Raw genomic sequence first — 17,814 nt, forward strand, 5'->3', positions numbered from 1 at the left:
AATAAGGCAATAAAGAATAGTATCGCCAGGGCTGCTGGGAATCAGGCCAGATCAGTTCAATTCTGATAATGCTGGCAGAGTAGAAGGTACCTTCGCTGCTGGGCTCTTGACCTCATGGCCTAGCCCCCTCAAACATCTTCCCCAGGAGCAGTGGTCCTAGGATAGGCCGATTTAAGGCTCCTCTGGAAGCTGCAAGGCCAGGTCTGTGCACCTTCCCAGTGCTTCAGCCTGGTAGGGCCTCTCTGGCAGAGGCAGAAGAGTGGGATGTAGTCCAGCGTCCACAGCAGCCCGAGGCGTCACCTTGCCCCGGCTCTGTGCCATGGGCTTGGGTCCTGTCTGGCTTGCTCGCTCACCTGCCTTGTTCTGTTTGTTTTGGCTGCTCTGCCTTGCCCTGCCCTGCCCTGGCTGGCTAGCTGCCCCGCTCCGCACTGGGAATGGCAGCTCGATGCCTGAAGGACGGAGCTCCCGGGACAGAACAGCCCCCTCTGCAGGCATGCAGCCCCAGCCTTCTCTCAGCTCCTCAGCCAGTAAGTGTGAGGGAGGCACATTCTGGCTTCCCACTCCCTGGCTCATCCTGAAGTCCCTCAGGGATCCCCTCCAAAGCTGTCAGCCCAACCCAGCTGTCTGTCTTAGCTTGAGGAGCAAGACCTGCACCTGGGGTGGGGGAACAGCTGGAGGCACTGTTTATTCCAGTTAGAGGCCCTGTGCCTGAGGCCCAGAGAAATACCAGAAGAATGGGTGGAAGAATGTGGCATGGAGGGAGGGAGTAGAAAGCCACTGGGGTGTGCAGTGGGCCTTGCCTTGGCAGCAGCCAGGAAGAGGACCAGTGTCAGAAATTGGGTCCGTGGGAGGGGGACAATGGTAAAATTGAAATAGCTGAGGAACTGTGTTGTGTAGTGTTTCTTGAAGCTCAGCGTAACATCATATTAAGGGCACAAGGTTTGGGGTGAGGCAGACCCGAGTTTAAATCCAGCTATGCTACTTTCAGAAGTATGTGAAGTAGCTTTAAACCTCCCAGAGCTTAGGTTTCCTTATCTATAAAGCAGGGAGAAAATGGCATCTACTTCAAATGTTATAAAAAGAAATGAGAAAGTAGAAGGTTTTAATACAATGCCTCGCAAGGTTAATGGCAGTTCGTTTGATATTTTTAGTTCTGTCTGTGTTGATGTCTGTGATGCCTCTCTTTGCTTCTTTTCCTCCCATTGTCTTTCCTTGTAGAGTTTCTAAACACAATCCTCTTCACCCATAGGGGCCCCAGTCAGGTCCTCCAGATGGATTTGGTTGGGTTAGAGTGGGGCCGTGTGTTGTGTGGACATGCTTGCTTGCCTCTTTAGAAAGGGAATAGAGCTCGTTGTTCCCCGAACATGCTGCTTGCTTACCCAGAGCTGCCTACCCAGTGGTGGTGACTGTGGGGCCACCATTGGCTGCACTACTCCCTCCCAGCTATGCCTCTTGACTGTGCTGGCCCAGCTGTGCCATGCTGGTGCTGTTCTAATGCATTTGTCTTACAGCCTCTTGCTCCTGTGAGGAAAGGCTGGACCAGTGAGGCCTTGGGTTAGGGTTCGCCCCAGCTCAGTCTGAGTCCTCCCTTTCCCTGCTGGCATCCTCTGCTAATAGTCGAGTTTCCTGTAACTAAGCTGCCTAGGAGAGCAGGATGTCACCAGCTCTCTCTGGGCTTGGGATGGGGTGGGAAGGGAGGCTCTGAAGGCACCATCTCTGCTTGCCTTTGGTCTTAGCCTTTTCTTGATTTCCTTGAGGGACACATCCTAGCATGAGAGCTGGTTTGAGATTTATAGCTTTCCCAAAGCTTGTCTAGAGTAAATGGAGCCATTTCTTGGGTGAGAGGCTGTCAAGAGTTTTTACAGTTCCAAGATCCCTTATCCCATAGAAGCCCTGTGGAGGAGATGAGCAGGATGAAGAGAATGAAGCATCTATCCTAGGGTTCTGTTCATCCTTTGGCAGCCCGCAGCCCTCATCCCTCGGCTAGATTCTGCTCTCAGGCTGGCTATTGCCCAAGGCTAGGTTCTGGGCCACTGAATGAAGGCTAAGAGTAAGGGTGGTAATTGAGACCTGACTGAGCCCCTTCTGGTGAAAGAAGTAAATGGGGGTGGAAACAGCCATATTGGGAGATGCTTCTCAGAGAGATTGAACCTGCTAGAGATGGGATGCACAGATTCCACATAGAATATTCATGGTGCTCCAGGCTCCTCAGCTGTTAAAAGAGTGTTTTCTGTGACCTGGTTGTTGATGGAGAGGGAGACAAAAGCCAGAGAACCATAATTAATGGGTTGGCTTGGAAAAGAGGTGGTCATTGGCTTTGCACACACCACTGAAGGGATGGAAGGAAAGGTGAGCTTGCTCCTCCTGCAAAGGAACTTACAGTCAGACAAGAGGGATGTCTTTGACAAAAAGATCACAGGGACTCCATGAAGGGTTGAGGAGGGCTCTCTGTTACTTAGGAGGTTGTCCAGTTTGTAAATTGTTGGATTTTTACTCCCACAGTGCGAAAACAGGAGATCATTAAGATCACAGAACAGCTGATTGAAGCCATCAACAATGGGGACTTTGAGGCCTACACGTGAGTAGAAACCTGTTCATTGAAATGTCTCTCAGGGCCTTCTCTGCTTCCAGAAAGCAACTGGGATCCCAGAGAAAAGGCCACCTGAGGTTTGGGCATAGTGTGTGAGTTAAACCCTAAGTGCTTAGGTTGGGAGCCCTTCCACATAGATTTCCTGTGATTTAGCCAGCCCATGGCAGCAGGCCCCAAAGATTTTAGCTGCATTGTGAAGCATGGCCCATCACCAACCTGCTACTACAGGATACACACCACTTATGAGGAAGAAGACACATATATCCCATAGAGGCCTGACAAGCTAGGTTTTGCTTTATTTATTTATTTTTCTCCTGCAGGAAGATTTGTGACCCAGGTCTCACTTCATTTGAGCCTGAGGCCCTCGGTAACCTCGTGGAGGGGATGGATTTCCATAAGTTTTACTTTGAGAATCGTGAGTGGGTTCGTGCTGCTGATATACTCCTGCCTGCCCCTTCACCCCTTTGCCTCTGTCCCCTGCTCACCTCCTCATCCTAGTTGCTCATTTCCCTTTTATTTGACCTTCCTGCTGCATCCCATTCTGTATGCTTTCTTCCTTGTGCTCTGCTAGTTTTGTGCCCTGGTAGTCTTAAACTGGCACCTTAGAAGGCCCTGCTCCAGAACCCCAACTACCCATTCATTCTCCAACTGCCTCAGGGCAGTGCTGGTCACCACATCAAGGTCACTGTATTTCTTTAAGCCTCATCTCTTTTCAAGATTGATTACAAACCCTTTGAGATTAGATTGAGATGATATCAGCAAGTAATAATGAAGCTCTATGTCTGTAGGTTTCATAATAGAGGAAATTAAAACCAGAATAAGAATGTACAAGCAAGTAACTGGACATTGGTGGAAATTTATGAGATTGGAAGTAGTGGCTAGAATCCTTCTGAATATTAAGGGAGGCAGGCATCCTGGATTGGGCGGGGGCGGGGGGGGTGATATATATACTGGATAGTTCCTAGCAGTTCCAGGAGATAAGGAATTGAATCATGACCACCTTCCCATCTTTCTCTCTACTCTCAGAACCACTCCTCACCCCTACTCCTATTTTTTCCTCTTCTTTCCCACTTTATCCTAGGCCTTTTCCATTCTCTCCTGAGTTTTATTTTGTTGCTGCTTTTTCCACTGACTCCCACCCTCTCCACATTTCAGCTGCCTATGTAAACCCTTGGCTATCTAATTCCAGAGTTCCTATTAGTTCTAAGGAGAATCTCCTGCAACCCCTATGTAACTATGGAATTAAACTCAAAAATGAATCTCAATAAAAACCTCACAGTTATACAGCCTATGCTGATAATGGCAATCCAACTTCCTTTACCTTCCCCCAAGAGGATGCTGGGAGCTCTGGGGATAACCTGAGCTGCGTGCTTTGGTTATTTTAACTTTGGTACCTTTTCAAGTTGTGAATCTATTTTGAATGTTTTTTGAGTTCATGATTTTGCCCTGCAGCCAACCTTACGAAATCTAAACATCAGCCTAACAGAGTAGAGAGAAGCTGGGATGTGGCCTAGTGAGACAGTGCTTGCCTGGCATGCACAAGGGCCCTGGGTTCAATCCCCAGCACTGCAAAAATAAATAAATAAGTAAAAGTCAAAAGACCATATAGTCATATGAGCCTCCCATTAGAGTCATATGAGTTTGAATGTGTGATTTGGACAGATTAATCTCCATGAGCCTATTTCCTTCTTATATGAAGAAAATATCAACGAAAAAATACATCTCATGCATATAAAATCTCCAGTACAATGCCTGATTAAAAGAATAGCTGCTATATTGATACTGTTATCCACATTTATTTCTTTTGGATAATTGAGTCTAATATAATGGGGTATCCTGACCTCTGGAGAGTATATGGGGGACTTGGAGATTCTGTGAACAGTTGCTAGTGGGAGGGTAAGACTTGGAAGTGTGGGGAGGGAATAAAATGCTGGTGCCCAGGCTTGACACACTCCTACCTACCCCACCCTGCCCTTCCCCCTGCAGTCCTGTCCAAGAACAGCAAGCCCATCCATACCACCATCCTAAACCCACATGTCCACGTGATTGGGGAGGACGCAGCTTGCATCGCCTACATCCGTCTCACCCAGTACATCGACGGGCAGGGTCGGCCTCGTACCAGCCAGTCAGAGGAGACCCGGGTCTGGCACCGCCGGGATGGCAAGTGGCTCAATGTCCACTATCACTGCTCAGGGGCCCCTGCCGCACCATTGCAGTGAGCTTCAGCCACAGGTGCTTGTGGTAGGGGAGAAGGGGCGGGGAGGGGTTGGGACAGGTGGGGTCAAAGAAGGAAGAGTAGGCTAGGAGGTGAAACTTGGGAAGGAGGTATGGGCCATCCCAGAAGAATGGCAAAGGCTGGGGAGTGTGGTTGAAATAAGTTACACTCTGAACTCTAATTTGAGTCTGCTTCTATGACTCCAAATTAGGTGCACACAGTTACTTATCCTCCCTAAGTCTCAGTTTCCTTAGCTGTTAGAGAGGACAAGTGTGGTGCCTACCTCCTTAAATTTTTGTAAGGGTTAAATAAATAAAATACTATAAGTAAAGCACTTACTAAGTACTTAAATGTGAGACAGTGTTATATTTAAACATTAGCTTCTCCCCCACCCCAACTTTCTTAGGCTCTAGGACCTCATCTGTGTGTGCTCATTGTCCTCTATTCTATTACCACCTTCTGTCCTGTTTAACAGGGGTATTAGGAGATTCCAGCTGGAGGTCGAACCTTCGCAGCCAGTGGCTCTGGAGGGCCTGAGTGACAGCGGCAGTCCTGTTCGTTTGAGGTTTAAAACAATTAAATTACAAAGCGGCAGCAGCCAATGCACGCCCCTGCATGCAGCCCTCCCGCCCGCCCTTCGTGTCTGTCTCTGCTGTACCGAGGTGTTTTTTTTACATTTAAGAAAAAAAAAAAAAAGATTGTTTAAAAAAAAAATGGAATCTGTACCATGAAGCATTTCAAAACCACCTACAGCCCTTGGGCTTGCAAGAAGACAGGAGTTTGTGTGATGCCCATCCTGGCATGAACGTTGGGCTCACCCACCAGTCCTGAAGAGGTGAGCTTAGCCTCAGAACCCCCATGGACCCAGGGGGACCAGGCAAGGACTCTGACAGAGCTTTGGGGGCCATGATGTGATTATGGCCCCTGAGGTGGCCTGCTTACCCCAGGTCTATGAGTGGGCTTCTTCGGAAACTGCATAAGCACCTAGAAAGAAGCTGATGAAAACACCATGGCTGTTAGACCTACTTGAGAGAGAATGCAGAACTCTCAGCCAGCTGTGGACGCAGCTGAGAAGCAGTGGCCTCAGGACTGAGGTCCCGGACTTTGCTGTACTGTTCATTTAGCATAGAAGGGAAGAGAATTGGTGCTGCAGAAGTATGTCTGCTATGAAGCTGATGAGAAACCTCGTGTTAGTCTGACATGCACTTACTTACTCATCCATTTGTATAGGATGCACAATGCCCTTGGGCCCTGATATTGAGGCCTAATCCCTGCAGGTGGGAAGGGGAGGTTTTGCTGCTTTGCTTCGTGTTTGTGTTCTTGATAACTTAGCAAGGAGGGAGCCAGGCTCTGGTCAGGGCTCCCTTTGTCGCCTTTGGCAGTTCTGTTTCTGGACCATCTTTGTCTTGCCTTTTCATGGTGGTGGTCCCCCATGCTGACCCTCATCTGGACCTGGGCCCTCCGTGAAGTGCCCCTGTGGGATGGGAGGAGTGAGGCAGTGGGATAAGAGGTGGTGGTTGTTTCTATGCATTCAGGCTGCCCTCAGGGTTGCCTCCCTTCTTACTCTTGCTGCACGTCCATCTCTTTCCCTGTCTTTGAGATTGACCTGAGTGCTCTGGCAAGAAGCGTCCTCTTGAAAGAGGCCTCTACTGACCAACTGAAGTATAGACTTACTGCTGGACAATCTGCATGGGCATCACCTCCCCTCACCTGCATGTACCCAAAAAAGGTGTCCAGAGCAAAGACTCCTACATTCATTGTCTCTCTCTGCTCAAGGAGTTCCATTCCAGGAGGAAAAGATCTACCCTAAGCCAATATGAGAAGATAATGGAGGAGCAATTGGTCATAGCCTTGGGTTTCTCCCAAAACAACTGTGCATATTTATCTGCACAAATATCTGCACTTTTGAGGGAAAGGTGGGTAGACTCCAGCTTCCTGGACTAACTTCAGGAGGCACAGGAGCTGGGAAAAGAGGCAAAGCTACAGGTTTACTTTGGAGCCAGCTGAGGAGAGCAAACTCACAGGTGCTGATGCTTGGATTTAGCAAGGCTCCTCTCGCGCCTCATGCATGCCCCAGCCCCTGGGCCCTACCCCCAACCCTGCCCTGCAGCCTGCAGTGCCAGCTCGCAGATACCTTCACCACAGGGTTTGGTTTTGCTGGCTTGAAGACAAATGGTCTTAGAGTTCATTGAGACCCATAGCTTCATATGGCTGTTCCAGCCCCACTTCTTAGCATTCTTACTCCTCTTCTGGGGCTAATGTCAGCATCTATAGACAATAGACTATTAAAATAATCTTTTAAACAGGAAATGGAAGGCATTTGATGCAGAATTTTTGCATGACATAGAAATAATTTAAAAATAGTGTTTGTTCTGAATGTTGGTAGACCCTTCATAGCTTTGTTACAATGAAACCTTGAACTGAAGATATTTAATAAAATAACCTTGAAACAGTCCATTGTGTTATTGCTGTTGGAGGCTTATGCCCAGGGGCTTAGATTTTAGCAACCTGCATTACAAGGCTTTAGATGGAGAAAAGTATCTTCTCCCACTTCCTTTTAGGATCTTTTCAGAAGAGGATTTTCTTATAGGCCCCCTGGCTGCTAAGGGGAGTCAAGGGGTGGCATAGATGACGCGGGGCCTTAAGAGGTGGGCGAAGACCAAGATGTGGGGGCACCCGCCTGTAATCCCAGCGATTCTGAGGCTCCTAATACCAGAGGTTCCCAAGTTCGAGGCCAACTTGAGCAATTTAGCGAGGCCCTAAACAACTTTAGTGAGACCTTGACTCAAAAGGGGTTGGGGATGCAGCTTAGTGGTTAAGCACCCCTGGGTTCAATCCTTGGTACCAAAAGGGGTGGGGATGGGGGAGGTGGGCTACGGGTTTCGCCACGCCTCCGAGCCCCGCCTGCGTCCCGGGCTGGCCCCGCCCCTGCTCAGTGGGCCTGCCCGGCTCCCCCTCCGCCGGGCTGAGTGGAGGAGCCCGTACCCTCGGCCCGCCCCTCCTCTGGAGCCGCGACGCCCGACGCTCCCCAGACTGTGCCACCGTTTGGGGTGTAGGGGGTACGCTTCTGCGGCCTGGGCGCGGAGCCTGGCGACTCCTAGACCGCGGCTCTGGCTGAGCACACCGGAGGACTATTTGGGTTCCTCGCGCCTCGGTCGCGCGACTGCCTGGCTCGGAGCTGTCGCTTACCGAGTGGGTGAAAAGAGAGGCAGCGCGCCGCCTCCCCCAGGTGGAAGGGGTGGTTGAGCCCGGCTGCGGTAGAGCGTTCGCTCGGAGATGGCGGAGCCGCCGCGACGCGGCCGGAGGCCCGGAGAGCAGGGAAGCCGGGCAGCCCCGGGACGCGGCGGAGCCCGGGGACCGCGGGGACGCCGCCCACTCCGCCGGGTGAGCCGCCCTTGAGGAGAACAACCTCCCACATTCAGAGTGTGCCCTCCCCCCAACCCGATCACCCTCAGTTCCTCACAGACTTCCCTTGAGTGTTGCCACCATAACCACCCGCTGGGTCGTCTTGGGCGGCCCTTCAGTGCGGCCCTCCTCGCCCCTCGCCCTGAGTCCTTTCCACTATCTTTCCTCGGAGTTGCCTTCTTCGCCTCAGGTCGCCCCCCACCTCCAGTACAGGGGTCCGTCCCCTCGGGCTCTTCCAGCCCAGTACCTGCCTCGATGTCACCCCCGCGTCGCCTCGGCGCGACCCTTGTGCCCTCTCCTATTAATGCTCCCCTTCCCCTTAATGCCCCCCATCCGTGCCCTCATCTCCACCTGTGACCCCGTATTCCCCCCAACAGGGTCCCCCCTCCGTGAGCCTCGGATCCCATTCGGTTCCCTTTCCTCCACAGCATCTTCTCTGCTTGTCTCCCGGGACAGGGCCCACACCCCCAAGGCTTCCCGGGCCTGTTAGTGTTGGGACCTGATGACCCCTTGGTTTCTCCTCCTCAGAAACCTATTGCTACACACACATCTCCCCCATGTTCTTCTTCCAGTGTTTATTGCCTCACCCTAGTAGGTCTCTCGTCACTTCTTCCCCAAATATTAGTGCTTCTTCCAGTCATGAAGCTAAAGATGCAGTGGTTAACCGCATGGGCTCTGAAACTTGACATGCCTGACTGAATTCCAGTTTCTCCACTGACAGCTGTTTGGTCCTGGGCAGGTTACTAAGCTTCTCTGGGCTTCAAATTAGTCATGTAAAATGGAAATAATACTATTTACTTCTTCCCTCCTTCTTAGGGCTGGTGTGAGTATTAACTACAGATGCTCCTAAATTTACCATGAGGTTACATCCTGAAAAACTCATCTTAAGTTGAAGATACCTACATCAAAAATGCATTTAATACACCAAACCTACAGATAGCTTAGCAGTACAGTATACTGTAAAATATCATTTGTTTAACCTTCTGATTACATAGCTGTATGAGAACCGGTCACAGCCACTGCCCCTATATAGCATTAAAAAAGAGTATTGTACTCCATATCCACTAGCTCAGGAAAGGATCAAAATTCAAAATTCTTTGGGCTGGGGATGCATGAGACCCCAGGTTCATTCCCCAGAACCATAACAAAACAATCCCAAAAGTCAGATTATGTTTATACTGAATGCTTGTCATTTGTACACCATTGCAAGTTGAAACATTCTAGTTTGGGGACTATCTGTATAGGTAAAACTCTCAGGAAAATCTCTGGCAGGTAGTAAGCTTGCAACAGATATTAACTGAGCTGAACATGATGACATGTGCCTGAAATCCCAGCTACTCAGAAGGCTGAGGCAGGAGGGATCACAAGTTTGAGTTCACCCTCAGCAACTTAGTGAAACCATGTCTCAAAAAAGGGTTGGGGATATAGCTCAGTGGTAGAGTGCTTGTCTAACATGCATTGGGCCCTGGGTTCAATCTCCATACTACAAAAATAAATAAATAAATAAACTGTTACTAACATGTGTTATTAACATCAACTTGCCCCCAATGACTTCTATTCACTACTGTTTTCCCTAAGAATTTCTCTGATTCTTAGGATTCACCCCTTTCCATGACCTTTTTTTAAATTTTTGTTTTGTTTTGTTTTATATAGTGCTGAGAATTGAACCAGGGCTTCACATGACCACAACCCCAGCCCTCCATGACCTTTTTTAAAATTCTTTTTTGGTACTTAGAGATTTAACCTAGGGCCTTATCATGCCAAACACATTTTGCCACTGATCTACATCCCTAGTCCCCCATCACAGTTTTTCTCCTCCCTCCCAGCTCTCTTTATTAATTTTACCCAGGCCAAAGCTGAACACTTTTTTTTTTTTAATATTTTTTCAGTTGTCAATGGACCTTTATTTATTTATTTATATGCGGTGCTGAGAATTGAACCCAGTGCCTCACACATGCTAGGCAAGTGCTCTACCACTGAGCTACAACCCTAGCCCCAAAGCTGAACTCTTTATAAACAGCTCTCTCAATTCTGAAGGACCTGTCTCTACCTATTCACCTCTAGGGTGTATGAATTGGAATGGATGATAGAGAGGGATTACTAACCAAAAGCTTTACTGGGAGTGGTGAAGGTGAAGAGAGTGACTGTAAAGCTTCCAGAAGCAATCTGATAAGAAGTCCCCCAAATTATATCTCCTTAAAACTGTGTTTTCAGATCATGCTGCCCTTACTCATTTTCATTGCCATATTATGACTTAACCTCCTGTTGCTCTCTTATCTCCCATTCAGATTTTTTGTTTGTTGGTTTATTGTTTTTATTTGTTGTTGTTGTTTTGTTTTTTGGGGTTTTTTTTAGTTGTAAATGGACACAATACCTTCATTTCATTTATTTATTTTATGTGGTGCTTGGATGAAACCCAGTGTCTCATGCAAGCTAGGCAAGTGCCTTACCACTGAGCCACAACCCAAGCCCCAGTTTGTTATGTTTTTCTAACTGCATCTACCCTTCATGTCTCTCCAGGCTAGTTCAGAGACCCTTCTGAGCTATTCAGGAATGGGGATATAGTACCATGTTAGAAAGGAGAATTGGAAAGGTCAGGGAGAGAGACTCTAGTCTCAGCTTTTTGGCTTTTCTCAGGTTCTAGTGACATGCCTGCTCTGGGGCTCCATTTTTATCTCTTCTTACTCTGATACAGGTGAGGTAAAGGGCCAGAGGTGGGAAATTTTTCACAAGCAGTGGAAAAGAGAGTCTCATAGTCTCCAAGTTAATTAACTTGAAAAGTAGATTAATAGAATGCTTAGCACCATCTCTTTTCTCTTTGAGTTCCCCCACTATAGTGTCCATATGATTGCAAGTTCGTTAGTGCTGTTGGCTATGATGATGGGTTTGATTGATACAGAAGATTAACAGACTCATGAGTTTCCTTTTATCTGATAGTTCGTTGGGGCATGGGACTTCTGGGACTTTCAGTCCCTTCCTCACAGAAAGAACAGAACTTTTCCTCGTTGGCCAACTGTTCGGTCATGGGTTGAGAACTCCTTTCAGAACAGGCCCATTTTCAATCTCCTAGGCTGTTTGGCCTCTTGTAGATGGGAGAATTCATTTCCTTACAAGTTGTGAAGCTAAGGTATAGTGCTCCACTTGTGTTCTTTTATAGAAGCTTTTTTCCTTTCTTTCTTTTCTTTTTTTTTTTTCCTTTTGGAAAGTAAATCATCCAGTGAACAGGAGGTAAGAGAAATGAGGTAAGGGTAAGGAGAATGGATTTTTTTTTTTTTTTTTTTTTTTTTGGTACTGGGGATCGAACTCAGGAGCACTTGATCACTGAGCCAAATCCCCAGCCCTTATTTGTATTTTATTTAGAGACAGGGTCTCACCGAGTCACCATTGCTGAGGCTGGCTTTGAAAAGAATAGATTAATATAGTTTAAAGGGAGAAGTAACACATTGATTTCTCTGTCTTACAGATAGTGGGGCCAAGATTGTGAACTTTACTGACATTCTGATGTGAGGAGCTCCGCCAGAGCCAAAAGTGGAGCCTGGCTAGATTTGCAGCCTGAAGCCATGGGCCAGGGGGCCATGGTGACTTGAGACCAGTAGACTCTGTCCAGTTACCCCCTACTGTTCCTTCTACCTCCCCTACCCTTTACTAAGTGAACTTGACTCACCTTTTCAGGGAGCTGACCCTGAGGGAATCCCTTTCCCTTATTTTCCTATCCTTTTATCCTCTCAAGACAGTTCCAGACTATAGAACTCCTACCTCCCATCCCCTGTGGTGGTTCCCATCTCTCCCTCATTTCCCCCGCCATGCTTCAGCTGTGGAAGGTGGTACGCCCAGCTCGGCAGCTGGAACTGCACCGCCTCATACTGCTGCTGATTGCTTTCAGCCTGGGCTCCATGGGCTTCCTGGCTTACTATGTATCCACCAGCCCCAAGGCTAAGGAACCCCTGCCCCTGCCCTTGGGAGACTGCAGTAGTAGTGGGGCAGCTGCCCCTGGCCTTGCACGGCCTCCAGTCCCTCCTCGAATGCCCAGGCCTCCAGAAACAGCTCGAACCGAACCAGTGGTCCTTGTGTTTGTGGAGAGTGCATACTCACAACTGGGTCAGGAGATTGTGGCCATCTTGGAGTCTAGTCGTTTTCGTTATAGCACTGAGTTGGCACCTGGTCGAGGGGATATGCCCACATTGACTGATCATACCCATGGCCGCTATGTCTTGGTAATTTATGAGAACCTGCTCAAGTATGTTAACCTGGATGCCTGGAGTCGGGAACTGCTAGATCGATACTGTGTGGAGTATGGTGTGGGCATCATTGGCTTTTTCCGAGCCCATGAGCACAGCCTACTGAGTGCTCAACTCAAGGGCTTTCCCCTTTTTTTACATTCAAACTTGGGACTACGCGACTACCAAGTGAATCCTTCTGCCCCTCTGCTACATCTCACTCGCCCTAGCCGCCTGGAACCTGGGCCACTGCCTGGTGATGACTGGACCATCTTCCAATCCAATCACAGCACATATGAACCAGTGCTTCTTGCCAGCCTTCGGCCAGCTGAACCCCCTGTGCTAGGACCAGTGCCTCGTCGGGCTCGACTTCCCACTGTGGTACAGGACCTGGGGCTTCATGATGGCATCCAGCGGGTGTTCTTTGGCCATGGCCTTTCATTTTGGCTCCACAAACTTGTCTTCGTTGATGCTGTTGCATACCTCACTGGCAAGCGCCTCTGCCTGGACCTTGACCGCTATATCTTAGTAGACATTGATGATATCTTTGTGGGCAAAGAAGGTACCCGCATGAAGGTGGCTGATGTTGAGGTCAGTCTTTATTTTTCCTTACAATTTTTTTTTAGAAACGGTTCAAACTCTGGCCTATCGGACTCCCTGCCTTGGTTCTGAGTTTGTCACAGGAATGTTTCCTGCCCTTTCCAGACAAGGAAGAATACTGCTGCTCATGTATCTCTTCAATCTGCTGGGTCCTGATTACTCTTTCCATTTATGTCATGTTCCTATTACTCTTCCCAGGCTCTCTTGACCACCCAGAACAAACTCAGGACTTTAGTCCCCAACTTCACCTTCAACCTGGGCTTCTCGGGCAAGTTCTACCATACTGGTAAGCTTACTCCCCTGCTCCTTCAGCACATCAGTCTTAGTTTGATCTGTCCCTTCACTGTTTATCTCCCTGGGCAGACAAGTTGGATAAAAGGGGTGAGGTTTGGGGTCAGATTACTGTGAGGAGCTTGTGATAGCCATGAATTTAGCGTGAGTAGCTGGAGATCAAGTTGACAGTGGATAAATAGAAAATCTTGAGTGGGCAGAGGGTCATAATATCCCAAGGGTGGAAGGTGGTCAGTGTTTGTTACAAGAGTACTCAGTCTGACTGGCTGTGGTCAGTGGTCAGTGTGTGGTCATAGGGACAGAGGAGGAGGATGCAGGGGACGACATGCTGCTGAAGCACCGCAAAGAGTTCTGGTGGTTCCCCCACATGTGGAGCCACATGCAGCCACACCTGTTCCACAATCGCTCCGTGCTGGCTGACCAGATGAGGCTCAACAAACAGTTTGCTTTGGTGAGACCCTTGAATCTCTTCCCCATACTTTCTCCCAGAGGTAATGCTTCCTTTTTAACCTTCCCCCAATGGGTCACCCTTCCCCTACCATTTTCAGTTTTCTTTCTATGGAGGCATCCCCACCCTCTTTACCCTCTACTCCCCAAACCTCACCAGGTCCTGGTGAGAGTCTATACCATTCCCAGGAGCATGGGATTCCCACGGATCTGGGGTATGCTGTGGCCCCTCACCACTCGGGCGTGTACCCCATCCACACGCAGCTCTATGAGGCCTGGAAATCTGTGTGGGGCATCCAGGTGACCAGTACCGAGGAGTATCCCCATCTCCGTCCTGCCCGCTACCGCCGTGGCTTTATTCACAACGGCATCATGGTGAGGAACTCCCACACTTAGCCTCCAATCTGCATTGTCTTACAGTTTTACCTACTAGTTCATCCATATATAGGGGGTAAAAATCATTTAAAAAAAACACTGCACATAGTAAGTGCTTTATTGCTTTAATTTCAGACTGAGCCCTCTATAAATCCAGGGAACCCCAGGGCCTCAGGTCTTTTATCCTTCATCTATTTCAAATTCTACTTTTCAGGGCTGGGGATGTGGCTCAAGCAGTAGCGTGCTTGCCTGGGATGCGTGCAGCCCGGGTTTGATCCTCAACACCACATACAAAGATGTTGTGTCCGCCGAAAACTAAAAAATAAATATTTAAAAAAAAAAATTCTACTTTTCAAACTTCATCTATCCTTGTTTCTTTTCCTTGCAGGTGCTGCCCCGGCAGACATGTGGTCTCTTCACTCACACAATCTTCTATAATGAATATCCTGGAGGCTCTCGTGAACTAGACCGGAGCATCCGAGGAGGAGAGCTCTTTCTGACAGTGCTACTTAATCCGGTAGGGTGCTGAGAGGAAGGGCTAGAAGATTGGACAGCCAAAGTGTTTGCAGGCTGGGACCTTTACTCACCAACACTGATTCTGAGGTGGGGTAGGCTTCCAGATCTGACATGCAGGCACCCCCTTGCAGATCAGCATCTTTATGACCCATTTGTCCAATTACGGAAATGACCGGTTGGGCCTGTACACCTTTGAGAGCCTGGTGCGCTTCCTCCAATGCTGGACACGGCTGCGCCTACAGACCCTTCCTCCAGTCCCTCTTGCACGAAAGTACTTTGAACTTTTCCCCCAGGAGAGAAGTCCCCTTTGGCAGGTAAGGGTGGAGCTCAGGCTGACTAGAGACATAATGGGATGGGGACTTAGGAAATTAGGCCTTATCAGAATCTTGGCCTTGCCTTCAGAATCCCTGTGATGACAAGAGGCACAAAGATATCTGGTCCAAGGAGAAAACCTGTGATCGGCTCCCCAAATTCCTCATTGTGGGACCCCAGAAGACAGGTAAACCTTCCTTAGCCAACTTTTCTTGCTCTACCTTAAAGACTCCTTTTGCAAGGAATTCCTTTCTCGTATCCACTCCTCCTTAATCCAAACTCCTGCAACAAGGATTCTTTTTTGTTTTTTAATTTTATTTTTAGGTGTAGTTGAACATGATGCTTCTATTTTATTTATTTATTTTTATGTGGTGCTGAGGATTTGAACCCAGGGCTTTGCACTTGCTCTATCGCTGAGCCACAACCCCAGCCCAACAAGGATTCTTAACCTTGGTTTGTATATCAGAATCATCTGTGGAGTTTGTTTAGTTTCTTTGTATGTTTTCTGGTATTTTGCAGTGCTGGGGATTGAATCTAGGGCCTTACTCATGCAAGGCAAGTGCTCTACCACTGAGCTACACCCCAGGCACATGTGTAGAGGTTTAAAAAGATCCACAGTGATTCTGATATTACAATCAAGACTGAGTGCACTGTTTTAACCCTTTCCTGGGCCTTTCACAGGTCATTTTCTCTCACAATAGCTGGATCAAAGGGAGTTTTACTATCCAGAGTGGTTGTTTTCTTACTTCCTTCAAACTCATGCTGTTCAGCTGGTGTCTTTTCAACAATGGCCTGGTCCTTCTCTCCTATTTAGGGACCACAGCTATTCACTTCTTCCTGAGCCTGCACCCAGCTGTGACTAGCAGCTTCCCTAGCCCAAGCACCTTTGAGGAGATTCAGTTCTTCAATGGCCCTAATTACCACAAGGGTATTGACTGGTGAGACTGAGACTGCTTTGAATGTTTCTCAGAGAAACAGTTCCTTCTCCCAGCAGACATCTGGTTTTTTTTTTCACTCTGGGCCTTTCCTCTGCTGCTTCCTAGGTATATGGACTTCTTCCCTGTTCCTTCTAATGCCAGCACTGACTTCCTGTTTGAAAAAAGTGCCACCTACTTTGATTCAGAGGTTGTACCACGGCGGGGGGCTGCCCTCCTGCCAAGAGCCAAGATCATCACTGTGCTCACCAATCCTGCTGACAGGGCCTACTCCTGGTACCAGGTCTGGCTGAAGCTAGGGACACATTGGGGCTTAAGGAGAAGGTGGGTGTGGGACTGGTGATTACTAGAGAAAAAAGAATGAGGGTAGGGAAACAACTAGTACCTTAGGGAGGGGGTGCCTGTACTTTCACCAGACCAAGAATAAGGACAAAATAATTCTGATAATCACCTGTCCCTTCCCTTCCTTGTCCTTTAGCACCAGCGTGCACACGGAGACCCAGTTGCTCTGAACTATACCTTCTACCAGGTGATTTCAGCTTCCTCCCAGGCCCCTCTGGTACTTCGCTCTCTGCAGAACCGCTGTCTTGTCCCTGGCTATTATTCCACCCATCTACAACGCTGGCTGACTTACTACCCCTCTGGACAGGTACAATCCCCCCAAGATCCCTCCCTCATTGGGGTCCACCTTCCCTTCAGCCTAGAGGCTTCTTAGGAATCTAGAGGGAACCACATCCCTATCCCTTTAGCTGCTGATTGTGGATGGGCAAGAGCTACGTACCAATCCTGCAGCCTCAATGGAGAGCATCCAGAAGTTCCTGGGTATCACGCCCTTTCTGAACTACACACGGACCCTCAGGTGGGAGAGCATGACTCAGGGGAGGAATCTCTGGGTGAAGTGGGGAAGCAGGCTGATCACATCTATTTGGAAAACATGGGTTTACCCTGTTTCGCAAAGAGAAATGTGTCCTTGTGGACTGGGAGGGGTAGTACACATTTATGGGGCTTGAATTTCTTTTCTTCCTGCCACCAAATGTCCTTTTTCTGTTGAGCAGGTTTGATGAAGATAAGGGATTTTGGTGCCAGGGACTTGAAGGTGGTAAAACTCGATGTCTAGGCAAAAGCAAAGGCCGGAGGTACCCAGATATGGACACTGAGGTAAGTAAAGTCTGGGAAGGATAGTCCTGTTCCAACTCTAGGGTCTGATTCCATCCTGGTCCTTACTATTTGTGTCTCCCTTCATTTTTCTCCTGTCAGTCCCGCCTTTTCCTTACGGATTTTTTTCGAAACCATAACTTGGAGCTGTCGAAGCTGCTGAACCGGCTTGGACAGGCAGTACCCTCGTGGCTTCGGGAAGAACTGCAGCGTTCCAGTCTGGGCTGATGTTCCCAGCCTTCCATTACCAGCAAAAAGCAGGGCCCACAAGGGGAATAAGAGTGGCCTGACCCCTCCCCCTTCTACCTCAGTGGCCCCCCCAGGCCTGCGATGGCTGAGAAGGAAGGGCATCTCTTTCCCATAGCTCTGGGGCCTGATAGTGAGGCTTTACTTGGTACCCCATGTCATGGTACTAGGTACCTTTGACCCATGAAATTGGGAGGTGGGAGAAATAAGAGGGTCCAGACAAGGTGTAGAGGAATGTAACATATTAATCCAATGATTTTCCTCTGCAGTCCCAGCAGTATATCTATCTATACCTGGCTAAGAGAGGGACCTTTTATTGAGGCCCCTTTAGTCAGGCAGTGGATCTACGTGGGGCCCGGCCTCCCTAAGTCATTCACATTGAATGGGGATGAGGTCGTACAGTGGCTCTTAGAGCTGAGTATAAGCCCAAGCTGTGGGCTAGAAATGTCCGTAATAAACATCCTTATTTTTCTGTTTCGTCTACCTCACTGAAGTGAAAAAACTAGAATA

The 17,814-nt window shown here is 48.6% G+C and overlaps 2 protein-coding genes across 16 annotated transcripts in view; both read left to right on the forward strand.

Annotated features, from left to right (window-relative positions):
* Camk2g (calcium/calmodulin dependent protein kinase II gamma) overlaps positions 1-7,254 on the forward strand; it is a 59,410-nt gene extending 52,156 nt beyond the window's left edge. For 7 of the 12 annotated variants that reach the window (XM_071611155.1, XM_071611158.1, XM_071611157.1 and 4 more), the window contains 4 exons: positions 414-527; positions 2,503-2,578; positions 2,911-3,005; positions 4,577-5,150. In XM_071611155.1, the coding sequence (XP_071467256.1) occupies positions 414-527; positions 2,503-2,578; positions 2,911-3,005; positions 4,577-4,809 (518 nt within the window). In that variant the 3' untranslated portion in view covers positions 4,810-5,150. Of the gene's footprint in view, positions 1-413; positions 528-2,502; positions 2,579-2,910; positions 3,006-4,576; positions 5,151-5,280 lie in introns of those variants that run through there. The other 5 variants (XM_071611159.1, XM_071611162.1, XM_071611161.1 and 2 more) reach the window with 2 other exon arrangements.
* Positions 7,255-8,059: 805 nt separating this feature from the next.
* Positions 8,060-17,776, forward strand: Ndst2 (N-deacetylase and N-sulfotransferase 2). Of its 4 annotated transcripts, XM_027931338.3 has the most exons (14): positions 8,101-8,189; positions 11,674-13,018; positions 13,226-13,313; positions 13,615-13,769; positions 13,955-14,140; positions 14,529-14,657; positions 14,788-14,970; positions 15,059-15,155; positions 15,783-15,906; positions 16,012-16,186; positions 16,382-16,552; positions 16,653-16,762; positions 16,959-17,061; positions 17,161-17,776. In XM_027931338.3, exons 2-14 carry the CDS (start codon positions 12,014-12,016, stop codon positions 17,284-17,286), a joined length of 2,652 nt encoding a protein of 883 aa, XP_027787139.2. In that variant the 5' UTR covers positions 8,101-8,189; positions 11,674-12,013; the 3' UTR covers positions 17,287-17,776. The 4 variants fall into 4 exon arrangements, with proteins under 4 accessions (XP_027787143.3, XP_027787139.2, XP_027787141.2 ...); XM_027931342.3 differs by lacking the exon at positions 11,674-13,018 and having other exon boundaries at positions 8,060-8,189; XM_027931339.3 differs by lacking the exon at positions 8,101-8,189 and having other exon boundaries at positions 8,213-13,018; positions 14,030-14,140.
* Positions 17,777-17,814: the final 38 nt, after the last annotated feature.

This window comes from Marmota flaviventris, chromosome 4 (assembly GCF_047511675.1).
Source record: "Marmota flaviventris isolate mMarFla1 chromosome 4, mMarFla1.hap1, whole genome shotgun sequence".
NCBI lineage: Eukaryota > Metazoa > Chordata > Mammalia > Rodentia > Sciuridae > Marmota > Marmota flaviventris.